The sequence below is a fragment of the Cervus elaphus genome, chromosome 16 (assembly GCF_910594005.1).
Source record: "Cervus elaphus chromosome 16, mCerEla1.1, whole genome shotgun sequence".
In the NCBI taxonomy this organism is placed as follows: domain Eukaryota; kingdom Metazoa; phylum Chordata; class Mammalia; order Artiodactyla; family Cervidae; genus Cervus; species Cervus elaphus.
In genome coordinates this window covers 2,663,831-2,685,219 of record NC_057830.1, presented here as the reverse complement: position 1 = coordinate 2,685,219, position 21,389 = coordinate 2,663,831, and the positions used below count along the sequence as shown (strand labels likewise).

Genomic DNA, 21,389 nt, shown 5'->3' with positions numbered 1-21,389 from the left:
TGCCACTGATTCCCCAGAATGAGCCACTGCCCCTCCCCGGCTTCAACTGTGGTTTGCTCCAAGAGCAGTTGTAAGGTCGCAGGAGGAGTGGTGGGAAAAAGTGGGAGCTGTAGTTAACGAGGGCTTCCCTGGTAGGTCAGACAGTAAAGAATTGGCCAGCAGTTTTTAAGGTCAGCCATTAACACTCGGGGTGTAACAGGCCACACTAACTCTGGAAATACAGAGTTCAGTTAGGCCCATGGCCTTCACCTGCCTGTAGCTTTTTCCTATCCCTTCCCCTCTGTTTTTCTCTCTGCAGACTACCCCTGACTTACAGAGGTTTATTTAAGGTGGTGATCTGTAACGTTTATGAGGTGGTTACTGCAGCATCTAGCAGGCTGAACACCAGCAGGGATTCTTCCCAGGCAGGTGAAGCGGGTGAGGGGGGGCGGCGGGGGGCGGGATGGGGACTGAAGCAAAGGAAGCTGGCAGAGGGGCCGGGAATGTGCCTCGGATCCCTAGCCGTGCGCCTCCAAGCAGAGTGAGGTTCTACAACGCGGGCCCCAAGCATCCTCACGGGGTCACGTTCTAAGTTCCGGCCCCAGCTTGGGTCCCTGTGGCTCTCAGCTACTGTCTCCTGTCCCCATGGGTAGGGTCGTCAGAGCAGAAAAAAGGTCCTCTGTCCTAGTGGCAAAGGTAAGATCACCGCGAAGAGAATATGGTGGCTGGTGCAGGAGTGGCAGGCTGATCAGAGAGGGGATGGGGCCCCACCGTTCCCGTCACCTTCCTGATACTTCACTAGAGCAACGATGGGTCGTTTTTCAGAGGGAGCCTTTAAATTGTAAATCAGACACATTATTTATAATTTTAATATAACAAATGTTATTAAAAGCAGCAATTCGACACCATAAATCTTTCTGAAGGTGCACAGGGTTATAAGGTCAGTTGGCAGTAATGCAGCTATCGCCAGGTAGGAATGAAATGCTGGGGCGTGGAGTCAGGAGCCCTTGCCAGGCCTCACGCTGAGCTCCCAGGGGGGAAGGCCCTGTCTCCCTCCTCCCCCTCTTCCAGGCCAGAGCCTCTGGAGCTTGAGGAGAGGCGCAGGGGCACCGACAGGCCGTTTTGGCCCCACGCCTTCTCAGAAGCCTGGGGGCAGAGCTGGGAGGTTGCTGTGCTCTGGGGCCAGGTGGAAAGCCAGGGACTGGCTCTGGGTCCCACGCCCTGGCGGAGCGGGGTGGGGGGCTGGCTTCTCAGCTTCCCTTCCTCCGGCCCCCCGGTTAGGGAGCGTCAGTGTCAGCAGCGGTGGGGCAGAGACGGGAGCAAACGGGGCCCAACCAGCCGTCCCTGCCTGGACCACGCTGGGAAACAGGAAGTGGGAAGGCTGCACACAGCAGGTGAGGGCCCCCTTGAAAGGCACTGCTGGGGCTGGGGCCTGAGGCAAGGGGCATCTGAGCGCGCTCAGCGCCCCCCAACCCCAAGGGCCCACAGATGGGGGGTGGCCTAATAATGGAAAGACCGGCTGCAGGCCTGCAGCTGCCCCCTCACTGTTCATCCCCCTTCGCCTTGCAGCTGGCAGCCTCCAAAACCCAGCCAAGCCGGAGGCCGCAGCAGCAGCTGGCGAGCCTGGCCCCCATCTGGTGCACCCCTCGCCCCAGTCAAGGCACTTCTTTCCAATCAAGTGAGTCAGTTTCTAATGCCTCCGGAAGCAGCGAAAATGAGGGGTCTCCCTCCCCTCCCACTTTTGATCTCCCTCCAGACGGGTCTGAGTTTTAATGTCGGTTCTAAGAACTCTGTACTCCCACTGACAAAAGCTTCCCTTTTTTTGAGGGGACGTAATAACTCAGGCCCTTAAAAAAAAAAATCCCAACCTGCCCCCAAAAGTGATTGTCAGTTTCAGAGCTGGGCAGGGGGTACAGAAGAAGGTGTGAGTCCTCCATGCTTCCCTCTCGGCTCCAAGCTGGTTCACCGGCCCGAGCTGGACTTTCACATTTCGTTGCAGCACGTGGCGCCCGTAAGAGGGCCCAGGGAAAGGCAAGGACAGGAGCCAGGCTGGCACCCGAGGAAGGTGTGGCCGTGTGTGTGTGTGGTGTGTGTACACCTGGAGGCTGGGACCCACGTGAGCCCGGAGGCAAGAGCGCACACATAGATGGACGCTCCCGTGTGTGCGCGTGCACGCGCCCTTGGGCTGTGGCAGGAGGCGGAGGAGACAGTCTGAGATGCAGCAAGCAGGACCCGGCTGCCTCTCCTCATGCCTCCCGTCTGCAAGGCCAGCGCCCACTCCACGGCAAGAGAGAGGGAATGTGACCCGAGAAGGGAAAACGGGTCTCAGAAGCCAGCACTGCAGCCTGCGCCCTCTGCCTTCTGAAGCAGAGACCCAGCCTCCTCCTCCTCAAATCCTGAGTTGCAGGGTCTCTGCCCTGCAGGCTTCCCAGAGGCGTTCTCCCACCCTCACCACCTCCTCCCCTGGACAGGAGGAGGGGTGGGAACGGGGGAGAGGTGCTCCACAAGGCCTCCTCTTACCCACCTTCACCCCGTCTTTCTCAAAGACTTCTGTCCTCCTGGCGTGGTCCCCAGGATGGGTCAGGTGTGAAGGGTGTCCAGGGGAGGGCTGGGTGTGCAAATGCGCACACCCAAAAGGGGAAAGGGAAGCGGACACACTGGGGCCAAACTCAGGCCTCCGCGGAGCCAGGAGGGATGCTAACTCAGAGGGACAGGTGAACAGCTGGAGGGAGCACGTGGAGACAGAAGTAGCCAGCGGGACCTCAGAGACACGGGCAAAGGGGCAGTGAGCCTGAGGGCCCCGAGCAGGCGGGGACAGCAGAGGCGCAGGCGGGCAGGCGGGGTTCAGCCAGGCCCTTGACTCTGTCTTGCTTCCCTCCCTCCTGCAGCCTGGGGAGAACCGGGGAGCCTGTGGCTTCCACCGCCTCTCCTTTGGTTTCCAGGGCTCCGGGCCTCCTTGGGGGGCTGGTCAGTAAGGGGTGGTCCCTTCCCACTCCACCAGGTACTGAACTTTGCCCTCTGGTGTGACCCTCCGAGCCAGCACCTGGTACTTCTCCCCACAGGCTAGCCGCCCAGCCGCGCCAAAATAGTTGGTGATGGACGACTTGAGGTGGGACAAGGACGAGTCATCCTCACTGATGCTCTCAAACGTGTGGCTGTCGACACCCTCGTCCGGCCGCTCAGGGCCTGAGGCCCCCTCTGCGCTGCTGTCTGAGGCGCAGCGTCCGCCCGGCTCGGCTGCCCGGCGCTTGGCCCGCAGCGGCACGTACGCTTTGGCTGCCAGCTTCCTCTTGCGGCTGCCCACCGTCCGTCTGTGTGGGGAGGGGCGAGCGGGGAGGGTGGGAATGAGATGGGGTCATCCCCTCAAGGCCCCGTCCCTGAGCTCCGCCGGCCTCAGGCCCCAGGCCCCACTGAGCTTGCTGAATCCTCTCGGCAGCCCCGAGGCGGCCCCAGAGGGGGACAGTGCCAGCTGGGCGTGGCGGAGCCGGGACCCACGCCTAGCTGCACGCTAGCTCTCATACTGAGGAGCTCAGCGCTGCCCGAGTCCAAGAAAGAAACGTGTCTCCACCACACCACCCGCCCCCACCCCACAGAGCAGAGGGGAGAGGGAATAAAGAAGAGGTGCACGTTCACAGACACTTAGAAACCCAGATCCAAGCACTAGGGAGAACCTAAGAAACAGGAGAGAGAAAACACGGAGGCAGCAGCAGAGAATGACACCCAGAGGTGTTTGGAGACAAGACGTACTCCGATGGGCATGACGCTTTTAATTCCTCGCTTGCAAGAGCCACGACAGCCCTAAATACAGTTAGAGGAGCCTCGGTTGAGAGCTGGTCCGTGCACTTTGCAGCACCCCCCTGCCTTTGCTGCTGAGGGCCTGCCGTGGTGAAGCACACGGTACCCTTCGTGAGGCTCCTGGGGACTTCTGTCCCCTCTCCCAGTCCTTACACTTTGCAGGAAACCATTTCCCCTCTCTGTCAGGCTCCTTTCCTTAAAGAGAGACCCCCAGCAGACAGACACTAGGTTCAAACAGCCTAGATCCAAGGCTGGGGACCTTGCAGGCAGAGACACAGACCTCACAAAATCCTGGCACGTGGTGGCCAAGAGCCCGAGAATGACAGAAGCCAGACCTGAAACTGCCCGGCAAGAGGCGTCGCACACGCGGCAGCAGGGGCAGAGGAGTGGGAGAAGCAGCGCGTCTCAGAGCCCGACGCCCACACGGACAGGCGGCCAGGTCCCGGCATTCAGGAGCAGAGAGCCCCCCGTCACAGGTGGGAGCGGGGGGAGGCGGAACGAGTCTACGGCGCTGGCAAGCTAACCTGGAGTCGTAGGAGAGGCTGGTGGAAGCGGAGCCAGATGTGCTGGCGGCATCGGTGGAGTCCACGTCCGAGAAGAAGGTCTGGCCAGAGCTGGCGCTGAGAGGGAGGAAGCGGTGAGCCTGCCGCCAGCCCTCAGCGCCCCAGGACTTTCCCGGGCATCTCTAGCCCCTCTGCCCGGCACCCATCGTCTCGGCCAAGCCCCTTCCCACAGAGCCACCCGCCACCACGGCGGTGGGGGCGCCTCCTCCCCCGTCCACTGCCTGCCCACCAAGCCTTCAAAGCCCCAGCAGTCACAGAGGCCTTCCCTGACCACCTCCCCGGTCGGCGACACAGCACTGTGACGACGAGAGACGATAAAGAGGGCTCTGAGTCTCCCAGCAGCCACGCAGCGGCCGGGGAGGAGGCTCAGGGAGGTTAGAGAACTTCGCCAACGTCACACAGCTGGCTGCTGGCAAGTAGGGGCTGGGGCTGAGGCCCAGGCCTGAGTGACCGAAGCCCTTGCCCCCCTCCTCCATGCCTACAGGAGAGCCTGAGATAGTCAGGAGAATAGTCAATAGTCAGGAGAATAAAACCGCTGGATGTGGTCCCCCCCACAGGGGCACCAAGGACGAGGTGCTGTGGAGCAGAGAGCGTCCACCAGCGCCCGGGGAGGGTCAGGGACGGCTCCCTGGAGGACCGTGAATGTGGGGTGAGCACAGCCAGTCTGGTGCCAGGTGTGAAGCAGGGGGGAGTGGGAGAGGGTGTAGGAGAAGTAGGGAGGGCTGGGCGCGGGGGGCTATCCCCGGGATCCCCGCAGGCCTCTGGGGGTTTGGGGGGGGGTGAGGTGTCAGGCTGAACACCCTGATGCAGAAAGACCCTTCAGGCAGCCTTCTGCAGTGCAGACCCTTTAACTCGGTGAACCCAGGGGAGTGTCCCCATCCTCCAAGGCTCTCTGTGTCACCCCCTGCAGGGCTGGGGAAATAGGGGGCGTCTGTCTCCCTGCTCGGTTCTACTCCCGTCTCTGCCGGGCCCCTCACTGTTACCTTTTTAAACTCTGGATCTCGTCCAGCGTAAAGTCAAATATGCTGGCCAGGTGGTGGTTGGTGCTCCAGGCCGAGGTAAAGTCGCTCTGTGGACACAGGAGGCAGGGAGTCAGCCGGTGAGCAGCACGCCCCCTCCCCCAGCACCCTTCTCCCCACGCCTGGCACTTCCTCTCTTCCAGTCCTGCCCGTGGAGGCAGGGCACGCCGGTGCCAGTACTGGCTCTGTCTCTAGCTGACTGTCCGACCGGCCCATCTCTGGGCTTCGGTTACCCCCACTGCAGAGGTGGGTAACGGCCCCTCCTGAGCTTGACTCCCAGAGGTGTCAGCATGGCAGAAGGGAATGAGGACTGTGAAAGTCGCTCAGTCGTGTCCGACTCTCTCTGACTCCACGGACCACACAGTCCGTGGAGTTCTCCAGGCCAAATACTGGAGCGGGGAGCCTTTCCCTTCTCCAGGGGATCTTCCCAACCCAGGGATCGAACCTAGGGCTCCCGCATGGCAGGCGGATTCTTTACCAGCTGAGCCGCCAGGGAAGCCCGAGGATTGTGAAAGCGCCTTATAAACGGTCCAGGGGAGACGTGAGGCACTGCTCATATTACTGCCCACAACGAGGGCTCCAGTGTGGATGCAAGAGCGCTCCAGAGCCCTGGTTCTGGGCCCGGCTCCGCCACCGCCTGGGGTGTGACCTCAGCAGAGTCACTGCCCTCCGGGGCTTCAGTTTGGGGCAAGGCTACTACCCGCCCTGGCCCAGCCCCACTCTGGATGCTCAGGAGAACCCCCTCCTCATGGAACCAGCTACCAGAGGAACCGGTTCTCTGTTCCGGGACGTGGCGAGTCCCTGGGTCTGGGAGACCCGGTTTTCTGTGCCGGGGCCCCCAGTGGGTGTGGACCCTGCGTGTGCAAGTGGAGAGCGAGAAAACGAGACACTAACACTGGGAATAGCATCTTCCAGCAAAAACTTTGATCTTTTTCTTCTATACACTCGCCTTTTCTGCTGCTGGAACTCATGAGGCAACAGACTGTGGAGACAGAAACAGGAGGGAGTGGCCGGGTCAGAGCCCGAAGGCCCAGGGCGAGGCGGCCCCGGGGGAGGGGTGGGGTCACACCGTGGGGATGGCTGTCCTTCCCGGGGAGCCCTGGGGAAGTGGGGGGGGGGGGGGCCCTCTGGGGCCGCAGGCCTGCGAGGTGGAGGTGGGTGTGGTGGCACCTCTCCTCACCCAGGCATCCAGGAGCTCTGCCCCCCACCCCGCCCCAACGCCCAGGAAGGGGGGCTGGGCTCAGCCGGGAGCGCGGACACGGCTAAGTCACTGCAGTCGTGTCCGACTCTGTGACTTCACGGACCGTAGCCCGCCAGGCTCCTCTGTCCGTGGGGATTCTCCAGGCAAGAATACAGGACTGGATTGCCATGCCCTCCTCCAAGGGATCTTTCCCGATCCAGGGATCGAACCCGCGTGTCTTATGTCTCCTGCGCTGGCAGGCAGGTTCTTTACCACTAGCGCCCCCTGGGAAGAAGCCGGGAGCGCTAGGGACCCCTTCCCCACCCTCGCTGCCTCGGCCCTAAGCCAGCAAGCCTGGGTCCCGGCTTCCCCTCCGAGCAAGGCCATCGAGGGGCTGTGGTGGAGGCAGCGGGGCCCACGAGGGCGCCTCGGCTGGGACCAAGTGGCCGGAGGCCTGCCTTGCTCCCGCGGACGTCACCGCAAGCCCGCAGGAGGGGCCGGCCGCGGCCCCGCGCTGGGGCCCCGAGCACTGACCCGGGCTTGCTCTTCCCTCTCTTGCCGAGCTCGGGGGGCGCCAGGCCCTTTTCGGGCAGCAGCTTCCCGGGCGGGTTGGGCGGGACGCGGATGCGCAGGCGGAAGATGCACTTCTTCTTCTTGATCTCCTTGCCGCAGAGGAACCTGGGGGTGGGCAGGGAGAGGAGAAAGCTCTGGAGCCTGTCCGTCCATCCTCCTGGGGAGGAGAGCCAAGTGTTAAAAACCTCCCTCTCCGCCTCCCCGGACCCAGAGCTAAAATCCAGAGCGGCCCGTGGAGACCCCGAGCTCGCAAAGCCTGTGGGATGGGGGCTGAGGCGGCTCCCCCCGTCCTTCCGCATCTCGTGCGTCGCGCTCCTCCCCCCTTACTTCTCTGCCTCAACCAGCCCCCGGAGACCTCTGCCTGCAGGACGGCCTCACCCCGCTCCCAGGGGGCCCTTATGGTGGAAACACAGGGCGCCACAGCCCTGCGATCCGGAGAGCTCCTGCACCCTTCCGTCACTGGCTGAGCTGCATGGGGGCCTCGCTGCAGTCCTACCCCCAGGAGACTGTCCAGGAGACGGGCAGGAGGCCCCATGCGCTCAAGCGTAGGTAGGGCTGTGTCTGGGCCCCAGAGCAGGAGAAGACGGAAGACAGAGTGGCTAACCCTCTCTAGAGAGGCCTGGGGAGGTCTCACAGCAGTCAGGGACCATGTCTTATTCACTGTGGCCTCAGCACCTACACAGGGCTGACACAGTTCAGTGGACAGTCGCTGATGCCGCAGATGAATGAAAGGGACTGAGGAGCGTCTGGGGTGGAGAGTGTGAGCAAAAGCAGTAGGGAGGGAAGCAGAGGGTTCAGAGCGGCTGGCACTCAGCGCAAAGCACCACAGGGCCCGTGGCAGAAGGTGTGGGCAGGATCTGATCATACGGGGCCCAGACTGCCGAGCTGAGGAGCCTGGGCGCTCCCTGTGGTGGGGACACGTGTGTCCCAAGAAGAACTCCAGAATCCAGGTGGGAAGTCACAGGCTGGGGGCAGTTAGGCGGCTGCAGCCCACCCGAGCTGATGCATCCAGGCCTCCGGGCCTGGCCCAGAAGCCCAGATGGCTAGAGCAGGCGGGCAGCCCCCTATGGAGTGGAACCCAGCAGCAAAAAGGGTCAGGCTACTGCAGTGGTCAGGGGAGGCGTCCCAAAGAAGGTGAGTGCTCCCTGGATCCTGAAGGATGCGTGATACAGTCACAGAGAAGCAGAGGGAGACCAGAGGGGAGCACAGCTGGTACAAAGGCAACGAGGCAGGAAGACGCCTGAGATCCAGCCCATCGTGCCCGCCCGCCCCCACGCCAGCACTCCATCCCTTCCCCGTACGCACCGGCTCTTGTAACTGTTCAGTGCATTGAGGAGATGCGGTCCTCGGTCCGTCACAGGGGTGCTGGTGAGCTACGGGGGAGCAGACAGTCAGACCCGGCACATGGCCTCCGAGACGGCCTCAGTCCCTGTCCCCTCCTTCCCCTCAACCCTCGGATGCTCTGAGTCCTCCGGGTGAGGACCACTGACTTGTTCCATGATCTCAGACCCGTCTTTTCACCTCTCTGACCTCACATCCCCATCTGTAAATGAGGAGAATAACTCCTGTCGTAAATGTATCAAGAGCTTTAAAGATGTCCCTGCCCTTGACCCAGTAATGGTGCTTCATGGATCCTATTGTACGGACAGGACACACAAACAAAGTTTTATATACAAAAAAGTTCACCGCAGCATGTTCCTAATGATGGGCAAATATGAAAAATGCGGGGGGGGGGGGGGAACTATATGCCCAGCAGGACGGAAACAAGTAAGTAAACTACGGAGGAAACCCATGCAGCCATGAAAAATGTTGATAAAAACTTTCATGATATGGAAAAGTATTTACGATATAATGTAAACTGAAGAAAACTGACTTAAATTTGTACATGCCATGAGTCTGTTTTATGTACAGGTCTATTTATTTTTTAGATTCTACATATAAGTGATGTATTTGTCTTTCTCTGCCCGTCTGACTTCACTTGGTACGATATTCTCTAGGCCCATTCATGTTGCACTGCAAAGGGTAACATTTTCATCCTTTTTCATATTTACACGTCTTCTTACACCAATCATCCACTGGTGGGTACCTGGGCTATTTCTGTGTCTTGGCCATTGTAAATAGTACTGCTATGACCACTGGGGTACATGTATCTTTTAAACTTAGAGTCTTCATCTTTTCTGAATATATGCCCAGGAGTGGGGTTGCTGGACCATAGGGTAGCTCTGTTTTTAGTTTTTAAAGGAACCTCCATACTGTTTTCCATAGTGGCCGCACCAATTTACATTCCCACAAACTTAAGGCTGGGCTTCCCAGGTGGCCCTAGTGGTAAATAAACCTCCTGCCAATGCAGGAGACACAAGAGTTCGATCCCTGGGTCAGGAAGATCCCCTGGAGAAGGGCATGGCAGCCCTCTCCAGTATCCTTGCCTGGAGAATCCCCTGGACAGAGAAGTCTGGTGGGCTACAGTCCATAGGGTTGCAAAGAGTCAGACACAACTGCACGACTTAGCAGGCATGCATATAAACTTACGTTTACCAAAGAGGAAAAGGATGGGGGAGGGATAAATTAGGGGTGTTGGATTAACAGATACATATTACTACATATGAAACAGATAAGCAACAAGGATTTACTGTACAGTGCAGGGAACTATATTCAATACCTTGTAACAACCTAAAATGGAAAATAATCTGGAAATATATACATAAATCATAACTGAGTCACTTTGCTGTTTACACCTGAAACTAATACAATATTTTAAATCAACTCTACTTCAATTAAGAAATGCAAATACTGTATAATCTCATGTAAAAAGAAAAACATGTGTGCATTAGTAGATGTCTCTGAGTGGTGTGATGCAGGCATATGGATGGTTTTAGGTATACGTTCTTATACTTTTTGGTACTTTGAAAATTTTCTACCAGGAGCATGTAGGATTTTTTTATATATATAAATCATAAAAAAAACTTGTTAAAAAAATATCAGCTCTACCTATCTTTTAGGTCTTGACATTAATAATATGTACATCATTTATAAATTATCAAACACTATAAATGAAGATGTTATTACACGAGAAAGTTCTGCCAAGAATAAAGATTACTTAAAAAAAAAATCCCTGTTTCACAAAAGGATTCAGGGCAGTCAGTGGAGAAGACGCCTCCCTCTGGGTGTGGTGGAGAAGGTCTGAGGGTGTCACGGAAGGCTGGCCCTGCCAGGGAAGTGGTTGGGGAAGCCCTGGCTCAGCTCCAAAGCTGTGCGATCATCAGCGACTGGCTCTCCACCTCTGAAATCCTGGGAGTCTCTGGTCTGTTACTTCAGTACTTCACTGCCAGACTCCCAGCTCCCCGGACCCCTGGGGAATACCCCTGAATACGCTGCTATTCAGAGTATGGCCAGCAGGGGGCAGGCCCACTTCACTTTCCATCCTAGCCAGGTAATTTGGAGTGGGTCACTGCAGAGATCTTCTCCAGCCAGGCTTGACCCCCAGCTCCCTACAGCTGAGTCGGTGAGGCCCTAAGCCACCTACTACCAAAGCCTGGGTCAGGAAGCCCCTTGCAGGGCCCAAGCTTAGGAGCCTGGACTCAGGGATACAGCAGTTCAAAGACTCAACCTTGGTCTCTACTCAGCAGCCCTCACGAACAGGCAGTGTTCCCGAAGAGCTGTGCTCAGAGACCCAGCCCTAGTTCTGCACTGTGTGACCCCGGGCACAGCCTTCACCCCTATGGACTCAGGGCACCTCACTGCAGAAAGGATTCTCGCCATCCTCACGTCCCGTGGCCGTGCATACCTTGCCAAGCTGCAGGAGCTCCCAGTGATGGTTAACGAAGGCCAGAATCTCCTCAAAGTCGAAGTACTTCTTCTTGCTCTGCACGCCCAGGTTGTAGAGAGCCAGGTGAACCACATCGACCCTGGGCAAGGGTGCGCGGAGGTGGGGCCGGGTGAGGCGGCAGCCTGGGAAGCCAGGCTTGCAGCGCCCTGGCTCCAGGCTGAAGGGCAGGGGCAAGGCTGGGATCTGGGGGCTGGAGGCAGGATTGTTCCTGGGCAGATGCGGGAGGGGAGAAGTGGAGAGGGGCCAGGAGGGGGCCTGGGCCAAGCCCCACCCTCTCACCATCGCAGGGGCAGCCTCTCGATGTACTCGGGGCCCTGGTTGCACACGGAACAGAAGAACAGGTAGAACCTGTCGGGGGAGAAAAGGGGCCCAGGGGTGGGAGGGGCTCTGCCGCCCACCGGAGTCCGCACCCTCGCCCCCCACCTGCTGTCCATGGTCAGCACTGTCCTCATTCCCTCCGAGGAGCAGACAAAGATGGGACAGAACAGGGACCAAGAGCTGTTCCCCCACCCCTTCCAACCTCTACCTCAAACCCTTCCCCAAACAGCTTTGCCCTGGACTGTGGCTGAGCTCAGAGGCAGCTGAACAAGGCTGGGCTGCAGGGGCCCCCTCTTCCCCTCTGCCTGAGAGACACACGCACGTGCACCTACTTCAATCACAAACCACACGAGACACCAACCAAGACACACACAATATCTGGTTTGACACACACACGCCTGCCACTAGCTTAGCCCCCTTGTTACAGGCCAGATCAAGTCATCCATCCCCCCTGTGGCTCCTCCAACAACCCTGGGCAGGAGTGGGGCAGGACTGTGTCCCTCCTTCTTCCCAGACCCTTCAAGAGACTGGGGCTTGGGGAAGGCAGGGCTTTGTCTAAGGTCCCCCGCACGTCAGTGGAAACTGGGGATGTGGTCCAGCCGGTCCCTCTGCTGGGAAGACCTCCCAACCCTGAGCAGCCTCCGTAGACAGGAGGCTATGCTGTCCCGGAACCCAGGGGTCTGGGGTCTGGCAGGCAATCTGAAGGAGTTGCTGCAGCTTCTGCCCCCGCCCCCGCCACAACCCCGAGGCTGAGTCGGAGCAGACAAGCACCTACCGGTCCCCGAACATCATGGGCTCGTTGAGACACTGGGTGCAGGCCTCGTGGAACCACTGTCTGCAGCGGTAACACTGCAGCATCCGCAGGTACCACCTGGAGAGCCAGAGGGGCCAGCGTCAGCCAGGCCCGCACTCCCGGCCAGGAATCGGCCTCAGCAACCCTCCCCAGCACACACGTGCCCTCCAGCGGGGGAGAGGGAAGAGGACTCACAGCTGCCGAGCCCTGGGCTGGGCCGGGGAGGCCCGAGCGGCGGGACGTAACATGGCATCATTTGCTCTCACCAACTGGGGAGAGGCCCAAACACAGGCCTCTGTTCCCATTTTACAGATGTGACCTGTTCACATCTGTTTACAGAGTGACCTGTTCAAGGTCACCCAGGAGGCAAGGGGTGGAGAGTGACTCAGATCCTCGCCTCCCTGACTTCAGAGCCCACGCTCTTGGTTACACACTGGAGCCCCCTTCTCGGGTCTGTGCCCCACACACTGCTTCCCAAACACCACTGATGGGGAAAGGTTTGCCCAGGCCGTTTCATGGGAAAATAAAGGCTCCTGTGAGCCCCTCACCTGAGGCTGTATCCATCCTGTGACAACCATTCAACAACTACTCACTGAATAAGAATGAAAACCAAAAAAAGGTATTTTCTTAATTAACAAGGATAGGTTCACACCTTGACAGGTGTGGTCCATGGCCCACCTGCATCAGAATCACCTGGACTCTGGGTTAAAATGCAGGCGATTCCTGGACCTGTTCCAGGTCTACTCAGTCTTTGGGGCAGCCCCTGGGAGATGCATATCTGACAGTCACCTGAGCAACTGCCCGGTAAGCATTGAGAACCACCGCCTCAGTGCTGCAAAGGTCTCTCTGTCTCCACCTGCTATCCCAAAGGCCCCGCAACACCCACAGAGGGTGATGGGGCCAAGGTGATTAATCTCACTTGAGAGATGAAGCACTTCAGGTGATTTGCCCAAATCACCCAGCTAGGTCGTGAGCACGGCCTTCAGACCCCCGGTGGTTGTCAGCAGAACTTGGGGTCTCGCTACGCCAGCCAGCCGCGCCCCTGCCTCCCCGGAGCCCCGCCCACCGGGAAGGGCCCGCCCACCGTGAGGCCCCGCCCCGCCCCGCGGCCTTACTCTCCAGGCCCGCCGCAGTAACAGTAGCATTGCTGCTGGTTGGTGCGGTGCGGGGAGTCCCACTCGAGCTCCTCCGGCTGGTAGGACAGCACCATCTTCACGGCCTGCAGCGTCCTGGCGATGGCGCCCTTCTTTAGCGCGCCGCCTTTCTGCGGGGAGATGAGGGCCCGAGTCACACGTGGATCCCCATCAAGGCTATCAAGGTAAATGCCGGACCAGGTGGGACAAGCCTTTCCAATGTAGTCAGAAACGCACGGAGCCTTTTCTCATCAATCTCAGATCCACCCTCTCTCTATCCCCAAGGATCTGCATTTTCAATAGTATTAACAGGAATAAGCACACCAATAGAAGTCACAAGAGCCAATATATATCGACAGTGGGTGCTCATGGATTTTTCTGTTATTAGCAAAGCCCTATGTGTTGGGGGCCTCCTACGCCTGACACCAAGCCTGTATCCATTTAGCAGCGGAGGAAACAGGCTCAGGGAGGCTAAGGAACCGGGCCAAGGGCATACAGCCGGTAAGCGGCAGCCGCTGTCTGCCTCCAAAGCCAGGTGCTGTGACCAGGAGTCAGGCCTGAGTCCAGAGAGTCTCTGGGCTTCCAGACTGCAGGGCGGGGGGGGGGGGGGGGGGGGGGGGGGGGCGGGGAATGGGCAAGGTGGGAAGGATGGAGGGCTCACCCGCACAGCCAGCGCGAAGATGCAGCGTCGGCAGAACCAGGGTGTGAGCAGGGGCCGGTCGGCACTGCCCGCTATGGGGATGTGGCACTGCTGGTGGTAACCTAGGAGGGGGCAAAGGAGGGCGGTGAGTGCCCAGAGGGAGCAGTGAGCGCTAGGAGCCGCGTGCCTGCCAGCTGCCGGGCTACTCACTGGCTGGCACAGCCGCCAAGATGGGGTCCGAGCAGGCCACTCAAAGCCAGCATGGGCCCAGCGCAGGAAGCACGCAAGGTCTGACTTCAGCCTCTGTGCTCCACCTCTGCTACCCATCCTCTCCAGCCCTTGGGGCTCCAAAGCGCCTAACTTCTCTCCCTTTCCAGAAGCCCCAGCTCTCCTCCAGGATCACCTCCCTGGGCCCCCACTCCCAGAGACTGGCCCCTCGTCACTCTACCCCGCCAAGAGAAACAGGAAGCCAGCTGAGGCCCCGGGGATTGGACGTGGAGCGGTTCCCGAGCCAGCGGGGGACGGAGACCCCCAGGTCTGGTCACACTCACCCAGGCCGCACTTCCCACAGATGAGGATCTCGTTCAGGGGTCCTGATGTCTTCCCCAGGCAGATGTTGCACTTGGGCTCCTCCCCTGGAACACCAGCTGAAAGAAAGGGGCCCTGCGTGGTCAGCTTGGGTTCATGGGAATGACCGGTCTTAAAACCAGAGTCCAGGCACCGAGCCTCTGGGTCTGAGTGTTGGGCCCCAGAGGCCGCCTCACTGAACCTCTCCAACCACTCTGAGCTGCCTGTGACCAGTACCCCATTCTAAAGGTGGGGAAAACTGGTTCAGAGAGGTGAAGTCCCTTGCTCAGCTGGAAAGCAGGAGGAGGGGGATTCAAATCCACTGCTGTTTGACATCAACTCTTTTGATTTTTATTTTGGCCACACCTCAAGGCATGCAGGATCTTAGTTCCCCAGCCAGGGATTGAACCCACACCCCCTGCATTGGAAGACCAGAGTGTTAACCACTGGACCACTAGGGAAGTCCCAAATAATCCGCTGTCTTTTTTTTTTAGTATTTATTTATTTGGATACGCAGGGTCTTAGTTGCAGCATGTAGGATCTTTTAATACTCATTGTGGCAAGGTTTCTCTTTTAGTTGAGGCATGTCAGATCTACTTCCATGAGCAGAGATTGAACCTGGGTCCCCTGCGTTGGGGGCATGGAGTCTTAGCCACTGGACCACCAGGGAAGTCCCCCAAATCATTTGTTCTTTTGACAATACCATGCTGCCTCTCCTGCTTAATTTAACTTGATTTGTTCAAGTTTTTTATGTTAAATAACTTTTAAACATTTTTTATTATGGCATAATAATAAAATGTTATAGTGAAACTCCGTGTTCTTATCAACAGTCACAAACTCACAGACAGTCTTGTTTTGACTATATTCCCACCCATCACCCCTCCTGTTTTATGGTGAATCAAGCCCCAAATACCCAATCATTTTCCATAAATATTTCAGTAGGCATCTCTGAAAAACTACTACTCTCTTAAAGAAAAAAAAAGAACTAGTGCCTCTATGGAACCCAAATATTAAAAATAATTTCTTAATATCATCAACAAATTCAGTGTTCACATTTCTAATGTCTCAACGGTCCATAACAATTTTAAGTTTGTTCAATTGCTTTTAATCTACAGGTTCCCTCTCTCTCTTTTTTTCTTTGAAGTCTGATGTTACTGAAGAATAAACATGTGTTTGTGTGTGAAGGGTTTGAGTGAATAAAGTAAGTACGTTTTCATGTGTGTTTCAGTCTCATTTCCCTCAGCAGACGGAACGTTCGGTAAGGACAGGAAAGATATCTATTCATCTGTGTCCCCAGGACCTCGCATGGGTGTGGCACATCACACGTGTTCAAGACATGTTTGCTGAATAAATGGTCTCTTGCCTCTTATTCCTGAATATGATACCAGGAAAATAAAGCAGTTACTTAAAAGATGAAAAATTTGAATCTCAGGAATTCATGTAAAATCACATTCATATGATTAGAAAAGGAAATAAAAATAGGTCGGCTTATTATTGTAATTGTGTTACTTTCCATTCCTCTACTACTTATTAGATACTAAACGACCATTTGCCAGTTGACAGCAGTTATATTTCCCAAGAGTACCAAGAGGACGTGGGTCTCAGTAAGTCTCCACTGGCTTCATGAAGCCAGATCGGTACCTGCAGCGAGTCTGGCCTTGTGCTGTCATCCCGGCTGAATGCAGAGGGCCCTTGTCCTCCGTGAGGAGCAGCCCAGGGCAGGAGACCCTCATTGCTTTGGATCTTGAAATAGTACATTTAGCCCTAGATGCTTCAAGGGCCTGGAGAAGCATCAGTCTGCATTAGCCACAACATCGTGGAGAACAAGGCAACCTGGACACTCTTCTAACTGGCTGGATCCTGTGGTCTTTGCTTGGCAAGCTCCTGAAATCATCTCTTACGGTAACAGATTCTTCAGAAACTGACTTCCTGTAACTCAACAGCACTGGTGGTGGTGTAGTTGCTCAGTCGTGTCTGACTCTGAGACCCCATGGACTGCAGCCCTCCAGGCTCCTCTGTCCACGGGATTTCCCAGGCAAGAATACTGGAGTGTTGTTTGCCATTCCCTTCTCCAGGGGATCGTCCTGACCTAGGGATCAAACTCATATGGCCTGTGTCTCCTGCATTGCAAGTGGAATCTTTACTGCTGAGCCATTGGGGAAGCCTGGTCCATGGAATGTTGGGCCCCAAAACCTGCCTCTTCCTCACATACCACCATGCCAGTCCTCCTGTTAGAGCATAAATGGCAAAAAGCTCTGTTCTCACATGGTAACTCATTGGGAGTGGCTGCCTGTCACTCCATGTTGAAAATGAGTGTTGTGATTGATCAGTGATGTCTGTCATGCACATGGCAGGGGAGAATGGTGGCAAGAATGCCCCCAGTGTGTCATCTCTGTAAGACAGTGTCAGCCCTCTGAGGGCAGGGATGATACCCAACCCAGCTCCCTTTCAGCCCCGGAAACGGGCCCAGCTCCATCCTGCTACATCCATCACCACCCTGCCTGCTCCAGACTTGTTGGGTCTTTTCCCCGTGGAGAGCGCTGCCTCCTAGTTCTTTTAACATGCTGATAAGAGGACACTGTGCTTACATCGAAAGGTTTCAATTCCGACTGCCTGGGCCCCTTCTGTTCCTAGCCCCAGAGTGACCCAGAGCTTTGGGCAGCAGGGAACACAACCCTGCTCTCCCACCCCTCCTCAAGCTGCCTTCTCCATCTGCCTGCCTCCCTCATGAGGTATGAATACTCAAGAGGATGACAGATGTCATAAATGAGTTTTCATGTAAATGTACAACTGGTAATCTCCAAGGACAAGGCCAGATGCCAGAAGTTAACAGACAGAAGGAGAGAAGGAAAAAAAAATGGAGGTAGGAGAGGAGACTGGACCAGGGGTGGGGCAGGGGTGCCTGAAATCACAGGAATACTCACCATGCTGTATGTCCTTCCATAAGACCCAGTATTTGGAATTATCTTCAAAAGTTACCAGGCAGCTCTGCTTAGAACTGCTGACCTGGAGCAGAGAGAGGGAGGAGCAGTGTGAGACAGTAGCTGGGGAAAAGCCGCTTGAACAGGGTCTTCCTCTCCCATCTCTGCCCTCACAGGGGCAATGCAGGAGACCTGGGTTCGATCCCTGGCTTGGGAAGAGCCCCTGGCGGAGGGAAAGGCTACCCACTCCAGTATTCCAGCCTAGAGAATTCCATGGACTGGAATAGCCCATGGGGTCACAAAGAGTCACTTTGTGCTCCAAAAAGTAGAGCCAGGCCAGAAGGAGATTGGCAGTCCGGAAGGTTGTGCACGCCCACTCCCTGGAGTTGAGCAGCGAGGGGCTAGGCGACGGCAACCTGGTGGGAATACAGAGGCCAAATGATCACCTGTGATCTCTCCAACCTGATTTTGTTTTGTTTTGTAGGCTCACAGAGCACTTGTCTAAAGATGATGGCCCTAAGGATGGCACCTGCTTTTGCAGGCTCCACCTCATTCCACATTCAGTCTGGAGCAGGAGGGCACGGCAGGAATCCGCCAGCAATCTCCCATCCTCCACCCCTGGTCTGAGCAGAGAGATGCTGAGCCTGGGGAACTGGGGCCAGGGAGGAAGGCTTTACCCTCTTGATCTTCCCAAGATAATACAGTCCATCTGTCCACCGGCACAGCACATACTGGCCCTCCGTCAGCTTGGACATCAGGTCTTTGAAGTTGTTCTTGGCTTTTGCCAGGGCCCCCTTGTTAGGGAGATGGCTGGTGGCACCATAGGAGTCCCGAGTCCCTGGGTCCAGAGCTCGATTCTCCATCAGCTTCCACTGACACTGGAAGAGAAAGGATCGGGTTTTTACTCCTTACTTCAGGAGAGAGGGGAGAAAGGAAAGCGGCAACCATGCATGTAACCTGCGCTGGGCCAGATGCTTTTATCATCTCACTGGATTCTCCTGACAACCTGCGAGGCTGTCACTGTTATTCCCATTTTACAGGTCAGGAAACTGAAGTCTGGCAAGGGGAAGTGGCTCTGGGGTCAGAGGCAGAGCCATGGTCCATAACCAGGTGATTCTAAGTCCTGAACTTGCCCCACCCCTGCCACGAAGCCGTGTACAGAGAACAGCTCTTTCAACCAAACGCAGAGCAAAATCCCCCTGCCCAGGTGTGTGTGTGTGGGGGGATCTGAACCATACCCCCTGGCTTTGGAGCCAGAGGTTTTATCCCTAAAGCAAATATGCCCCGTGTTCTCTGAGTGGAGGGCCTTCTCCAGGAGAGCAGTGGGAGGTCTTCAGACCCCTGACCCCTCCTGAGAGCTATCCAGAGAAAACTCACCTAGCAAGCAAAACTCCTGGTGGTTTATGAACTGGTATAGACTTGGCCAGCTGTGTCTTCTATAATCTCCTTTTCTGTTCTCAATTATGGGATGATTTAATGGAAACCAATGCTGGGACATTTAAACTCACTTATGCTTTTACTCAGATGCAAATTGGCTCCAAGCAGTGAAGTCATCACCATGCCAACCCCTCTACATCTGTCTCTCACCATTCTATGAAACCCACTGCTTCCCCACTTCCTGCTAACGGCACTACTCTGGTCCCCAGAACACCCCAGCATCTTTGACTTCTCCAACCGATGAGTTGCCACAACCAGCCAACTTCAAGCACAGTGATTTCTGGCTTCCTCTTGTCCATCTCCCTGGCCTGGTCTGAGTTCAGGCCTCATTTTGCCTGGGCCATTCATTCATTCATTCAATGGCTGTTTCATGCTCACTCAGCTGCTGAGCACCTGGGATGCAGAATGGTACCACCGAGGCACAGCACAAAACAGGCCACTCCCCGTCTTCCTGCCTCCCCACCAGACTCCTCCCCAGGGCCAACAATTCCCATCTTCTTGTTCTCCCAGAAACCTTCTGTGGATCCCCAAAGTCTTCAGTGGCAATTAGAGCCCCCACCCCAAGGCCCCCTCCTCCTCAATCTGGGCTCACCTGGCTCCAGTCCTCTCCGCTAAGCCAAAGCAAGGCCTCTGTTCCCTGCACCCGCTATTCCAGCCCTCTCCTGGGCACCCGCTATTCCAGCCCCCTCCTGGGCGCCTGGTGTTACGATTACCTGTAGATTACAGGCAGACAGGCGTGAGTGTTTTTTTCGCGTGAGTGCGCGTGTGCTCCTGTGAGCCGGTGTTTGATGTCCACAGCCTCGTGGCGGTGAGTATAGAAAACGGAGCACATGTGTGTGCATGTCAAGGTCCCCGGGGCACGCAGGGCATTGCTGGGGTCTTCACTCTCCAGATGGTGGCGCGGCCGCATCCTCTTCCCTCCACCGCCGCCCCCCCCCCCCCCGCCCCAATTCCTCCCTCCTCTCCAGGGCACAGCGCACAGGCGCTGGGCAGGGTGTGCGGTCCAAATCTCTGCCTTCTCCCTGCCACCTGGCTGCCGGGCGCTGCAAGGTCCTGCCCCGCCGGGCCTGGCCCGGGCCCGCGGCAGGTTCACAAACTGACACTTCCTCCCCCGCCGCGCCGTTGGGAGCAGGCCCAGTCGCCGCACCCCCCTCCCTGACCGGGCGGGGGCCCTCGGGTGGCGGGCCCCCCCCTCCACCCGCGCCTCCATCCTCCCGGAGCGGGCCCCCGCGGGCTGTGATTGGCTGATTCAAACCCATCTGCAAAGAAATGCCTGTTTGCGGGTTCTCGTCGGCGTCCAGTTCAAATCCGCGGCACCCGGAGCGCGGGGCCGGGCGGGGGCAGGAAGCGAGGATGATTCATGCGCCGGGGCCTCTCCCAGGGCGGCCGTTGGCTTTTTAAAAAGGGTGTTCGGGAGGGGAAAACGCTTGCAGAAGGACCCCCCTTCGGGTTCAAGCGCTCCGATCTTCAATCGCTCCGACGCCAGGCCTCCCCCCATCCCCATCCTGCTGCAGCCTGACTTCGGACGTGAGCAAAATCCCAAACGGCCCCGTCGGTCTCCAGGCCCGTCCCCCCACCAAACAGGAAAAGTAAAGATTTGGGGCACGGGAATAGCGACCTGTCACACACGCCCCCCCCCCAAAGGCTCGGGGACCCGGGCGGGGCTCTTGCCGCCCCGTTGACACCGTTCACCCCTCTCCACCACCCCCCGCCCCCCAGGCGTGCATCTTCCAGGACTCCAAAACCCCTCCCCGCCCCAAGGCGTTTGACCCGCCAAAGTCCAGGGAAACTTCCAAAAGAGGGATGACTGCAAGCAGAGGCGAGAGTGGCGAGGAGTCCCCGGCCCGGGCCGGCCGCCTGCAGCGCTGAACTTACCGCGAGGCTGCGTGTCCGCCGGTCCCACTTGGAGTCTGGCCACCAGGCGCATCGGCGGCGGAGGCGGCTGCGCTCGGCCCGCGGCTGCCCGGCCGAGTGTCCGCCCGTGGGGCCGGGGTCGGGGTCTCGGCGGGGGCGGGGCGGGGCGGGGGCGCCGCGGGGAGGAGGGGGGACGGAGGAGGAGGAGGGAGGGGCCGGGGCGCTCAGGAAGGGGCCCCCCGGGCGCGGGGCGCCATCTTTTTCGCGTTTTCCCGCGAATTATTGACGTCCCGCTTATGTAATTAGCGGGGGCCGCGCCGGCCTCGCCATTGGAGCCCGCGGCCGCGGGGCCCCGCCGCACCGCCCGCCCGCCGGCTCGCCCGCTCCCGCCCCCGGGCCGCCCCCGCGCCGCGCCCCGGCCCCCGCCCCCGCCCCCGCGGGCGCGCATCCTCCGCCACCGCGCGCCGGGCGCAGACACGCGGCGCGGGCGCACACGGACGCGGGGCCCCGGCGCGGCCACTCGGCGGAGGCGCGCGCGCGCGGCGCCCGGGGCCGGCACACACTTGTCGAGGAAACCCAGCTCTGCGCGCCGGGCGCAGACGTCAGCTGGCGGGGCACACAGCGGGGAGGTGCGGAGGCGCAGGAACGCGCTGCCCAGACAGACCTGGAACAACCCAAACGGGACTCGCACGACAGAAACACACAAACGTCCTGTGCTTGCAGCGGAGAAGGCCCGCATAGAGACACAGCGCACGGCACAAACGCAAGCTGAACACACATGATCTACACAA

At 58.0% G+C, this 21,389-nt stretch overlaps 1 protein-coding gene across 2 annotated transcripts; it reads right to left on the bottom strand.

The window, feature by feature from the left end:
- Nucleotides 1-832: 832 nt before the first annotated feature.
- Nucleotides 833-21,009, bottom strand: PHF19 (PHD finger protein 19). Of its 2 annotated transcripts, none has more exons than XM_043927152.1 (15): nucleotides 20,620-21,009; nucleotides 17,985-18,185; nucleotides 17,311-17,392; nucleotides 14,371-14,466; nucleotides 13,841-13,941; nucleotides 13,162-13,310; nucleotides 12,029-12,124; nucleotides 11,215-11,283; nucleotides 10,894-11,014; nucleotides 8,415-8,482; nucleotides 7,071-7,214; nucleotides 6,251-6,338; nucleotides 5,321-5,406; nucleotides 4,299-4,394; nucleotides 833-3,290 (listed from the first exon to the last, which is right to left on the bottom strand). In XM_043927152.1, exons 2-15 carry the CDS (start codon nucleotides 18,168-18,170, stop codon nucleotides 2,948-2,950), a joined length of 1,725 nt encoding a protein of 574 aa, XP_043783087.1. In that variant the 5' UTR covers nucleotides 18,171-18,185; nucleotides 20,620-21,009; the 3' UTR covers nucleotides 833-2,947. The 2 variants fall into 2 exon arrangements, with proteins under 2 accessions (XP_043783087.1, XP_043783086.1); XM_043927151.1 differs by lacking the exon at nucleotides 20,620-21,009 and adding an exon at nucleotides 19,458-20,070.
- Nucleotides 21,010-21,389: the final 380 nt, after the last annotated feature.

Excerpts from the sequence above, each read along its gene's own strand:
- PHF19 (XM_043927151.1), bottom strand. The coding sequence starts at position 19,586 with ATGCACACACATGTGCTCCGTTTTCTATACTCACCGCCACGAGGCTGT. Across the intron at positions 14,467-17,310 it reads ATGGAAGGACATACAGCATG|CTGGTGTTCCAGGGGAGGAG; the intron begins GTGAGTATTCCT and ends CCTTTCTTTCAG. Across the intron at positions 4,395-5,320 it reads GAGATCCAGAGTTTAAAAAG|CGCCAGCTCTGGCCAGACCT; the intron begins GTAACAGTGAGG and ends CCTCCCTCTCAG.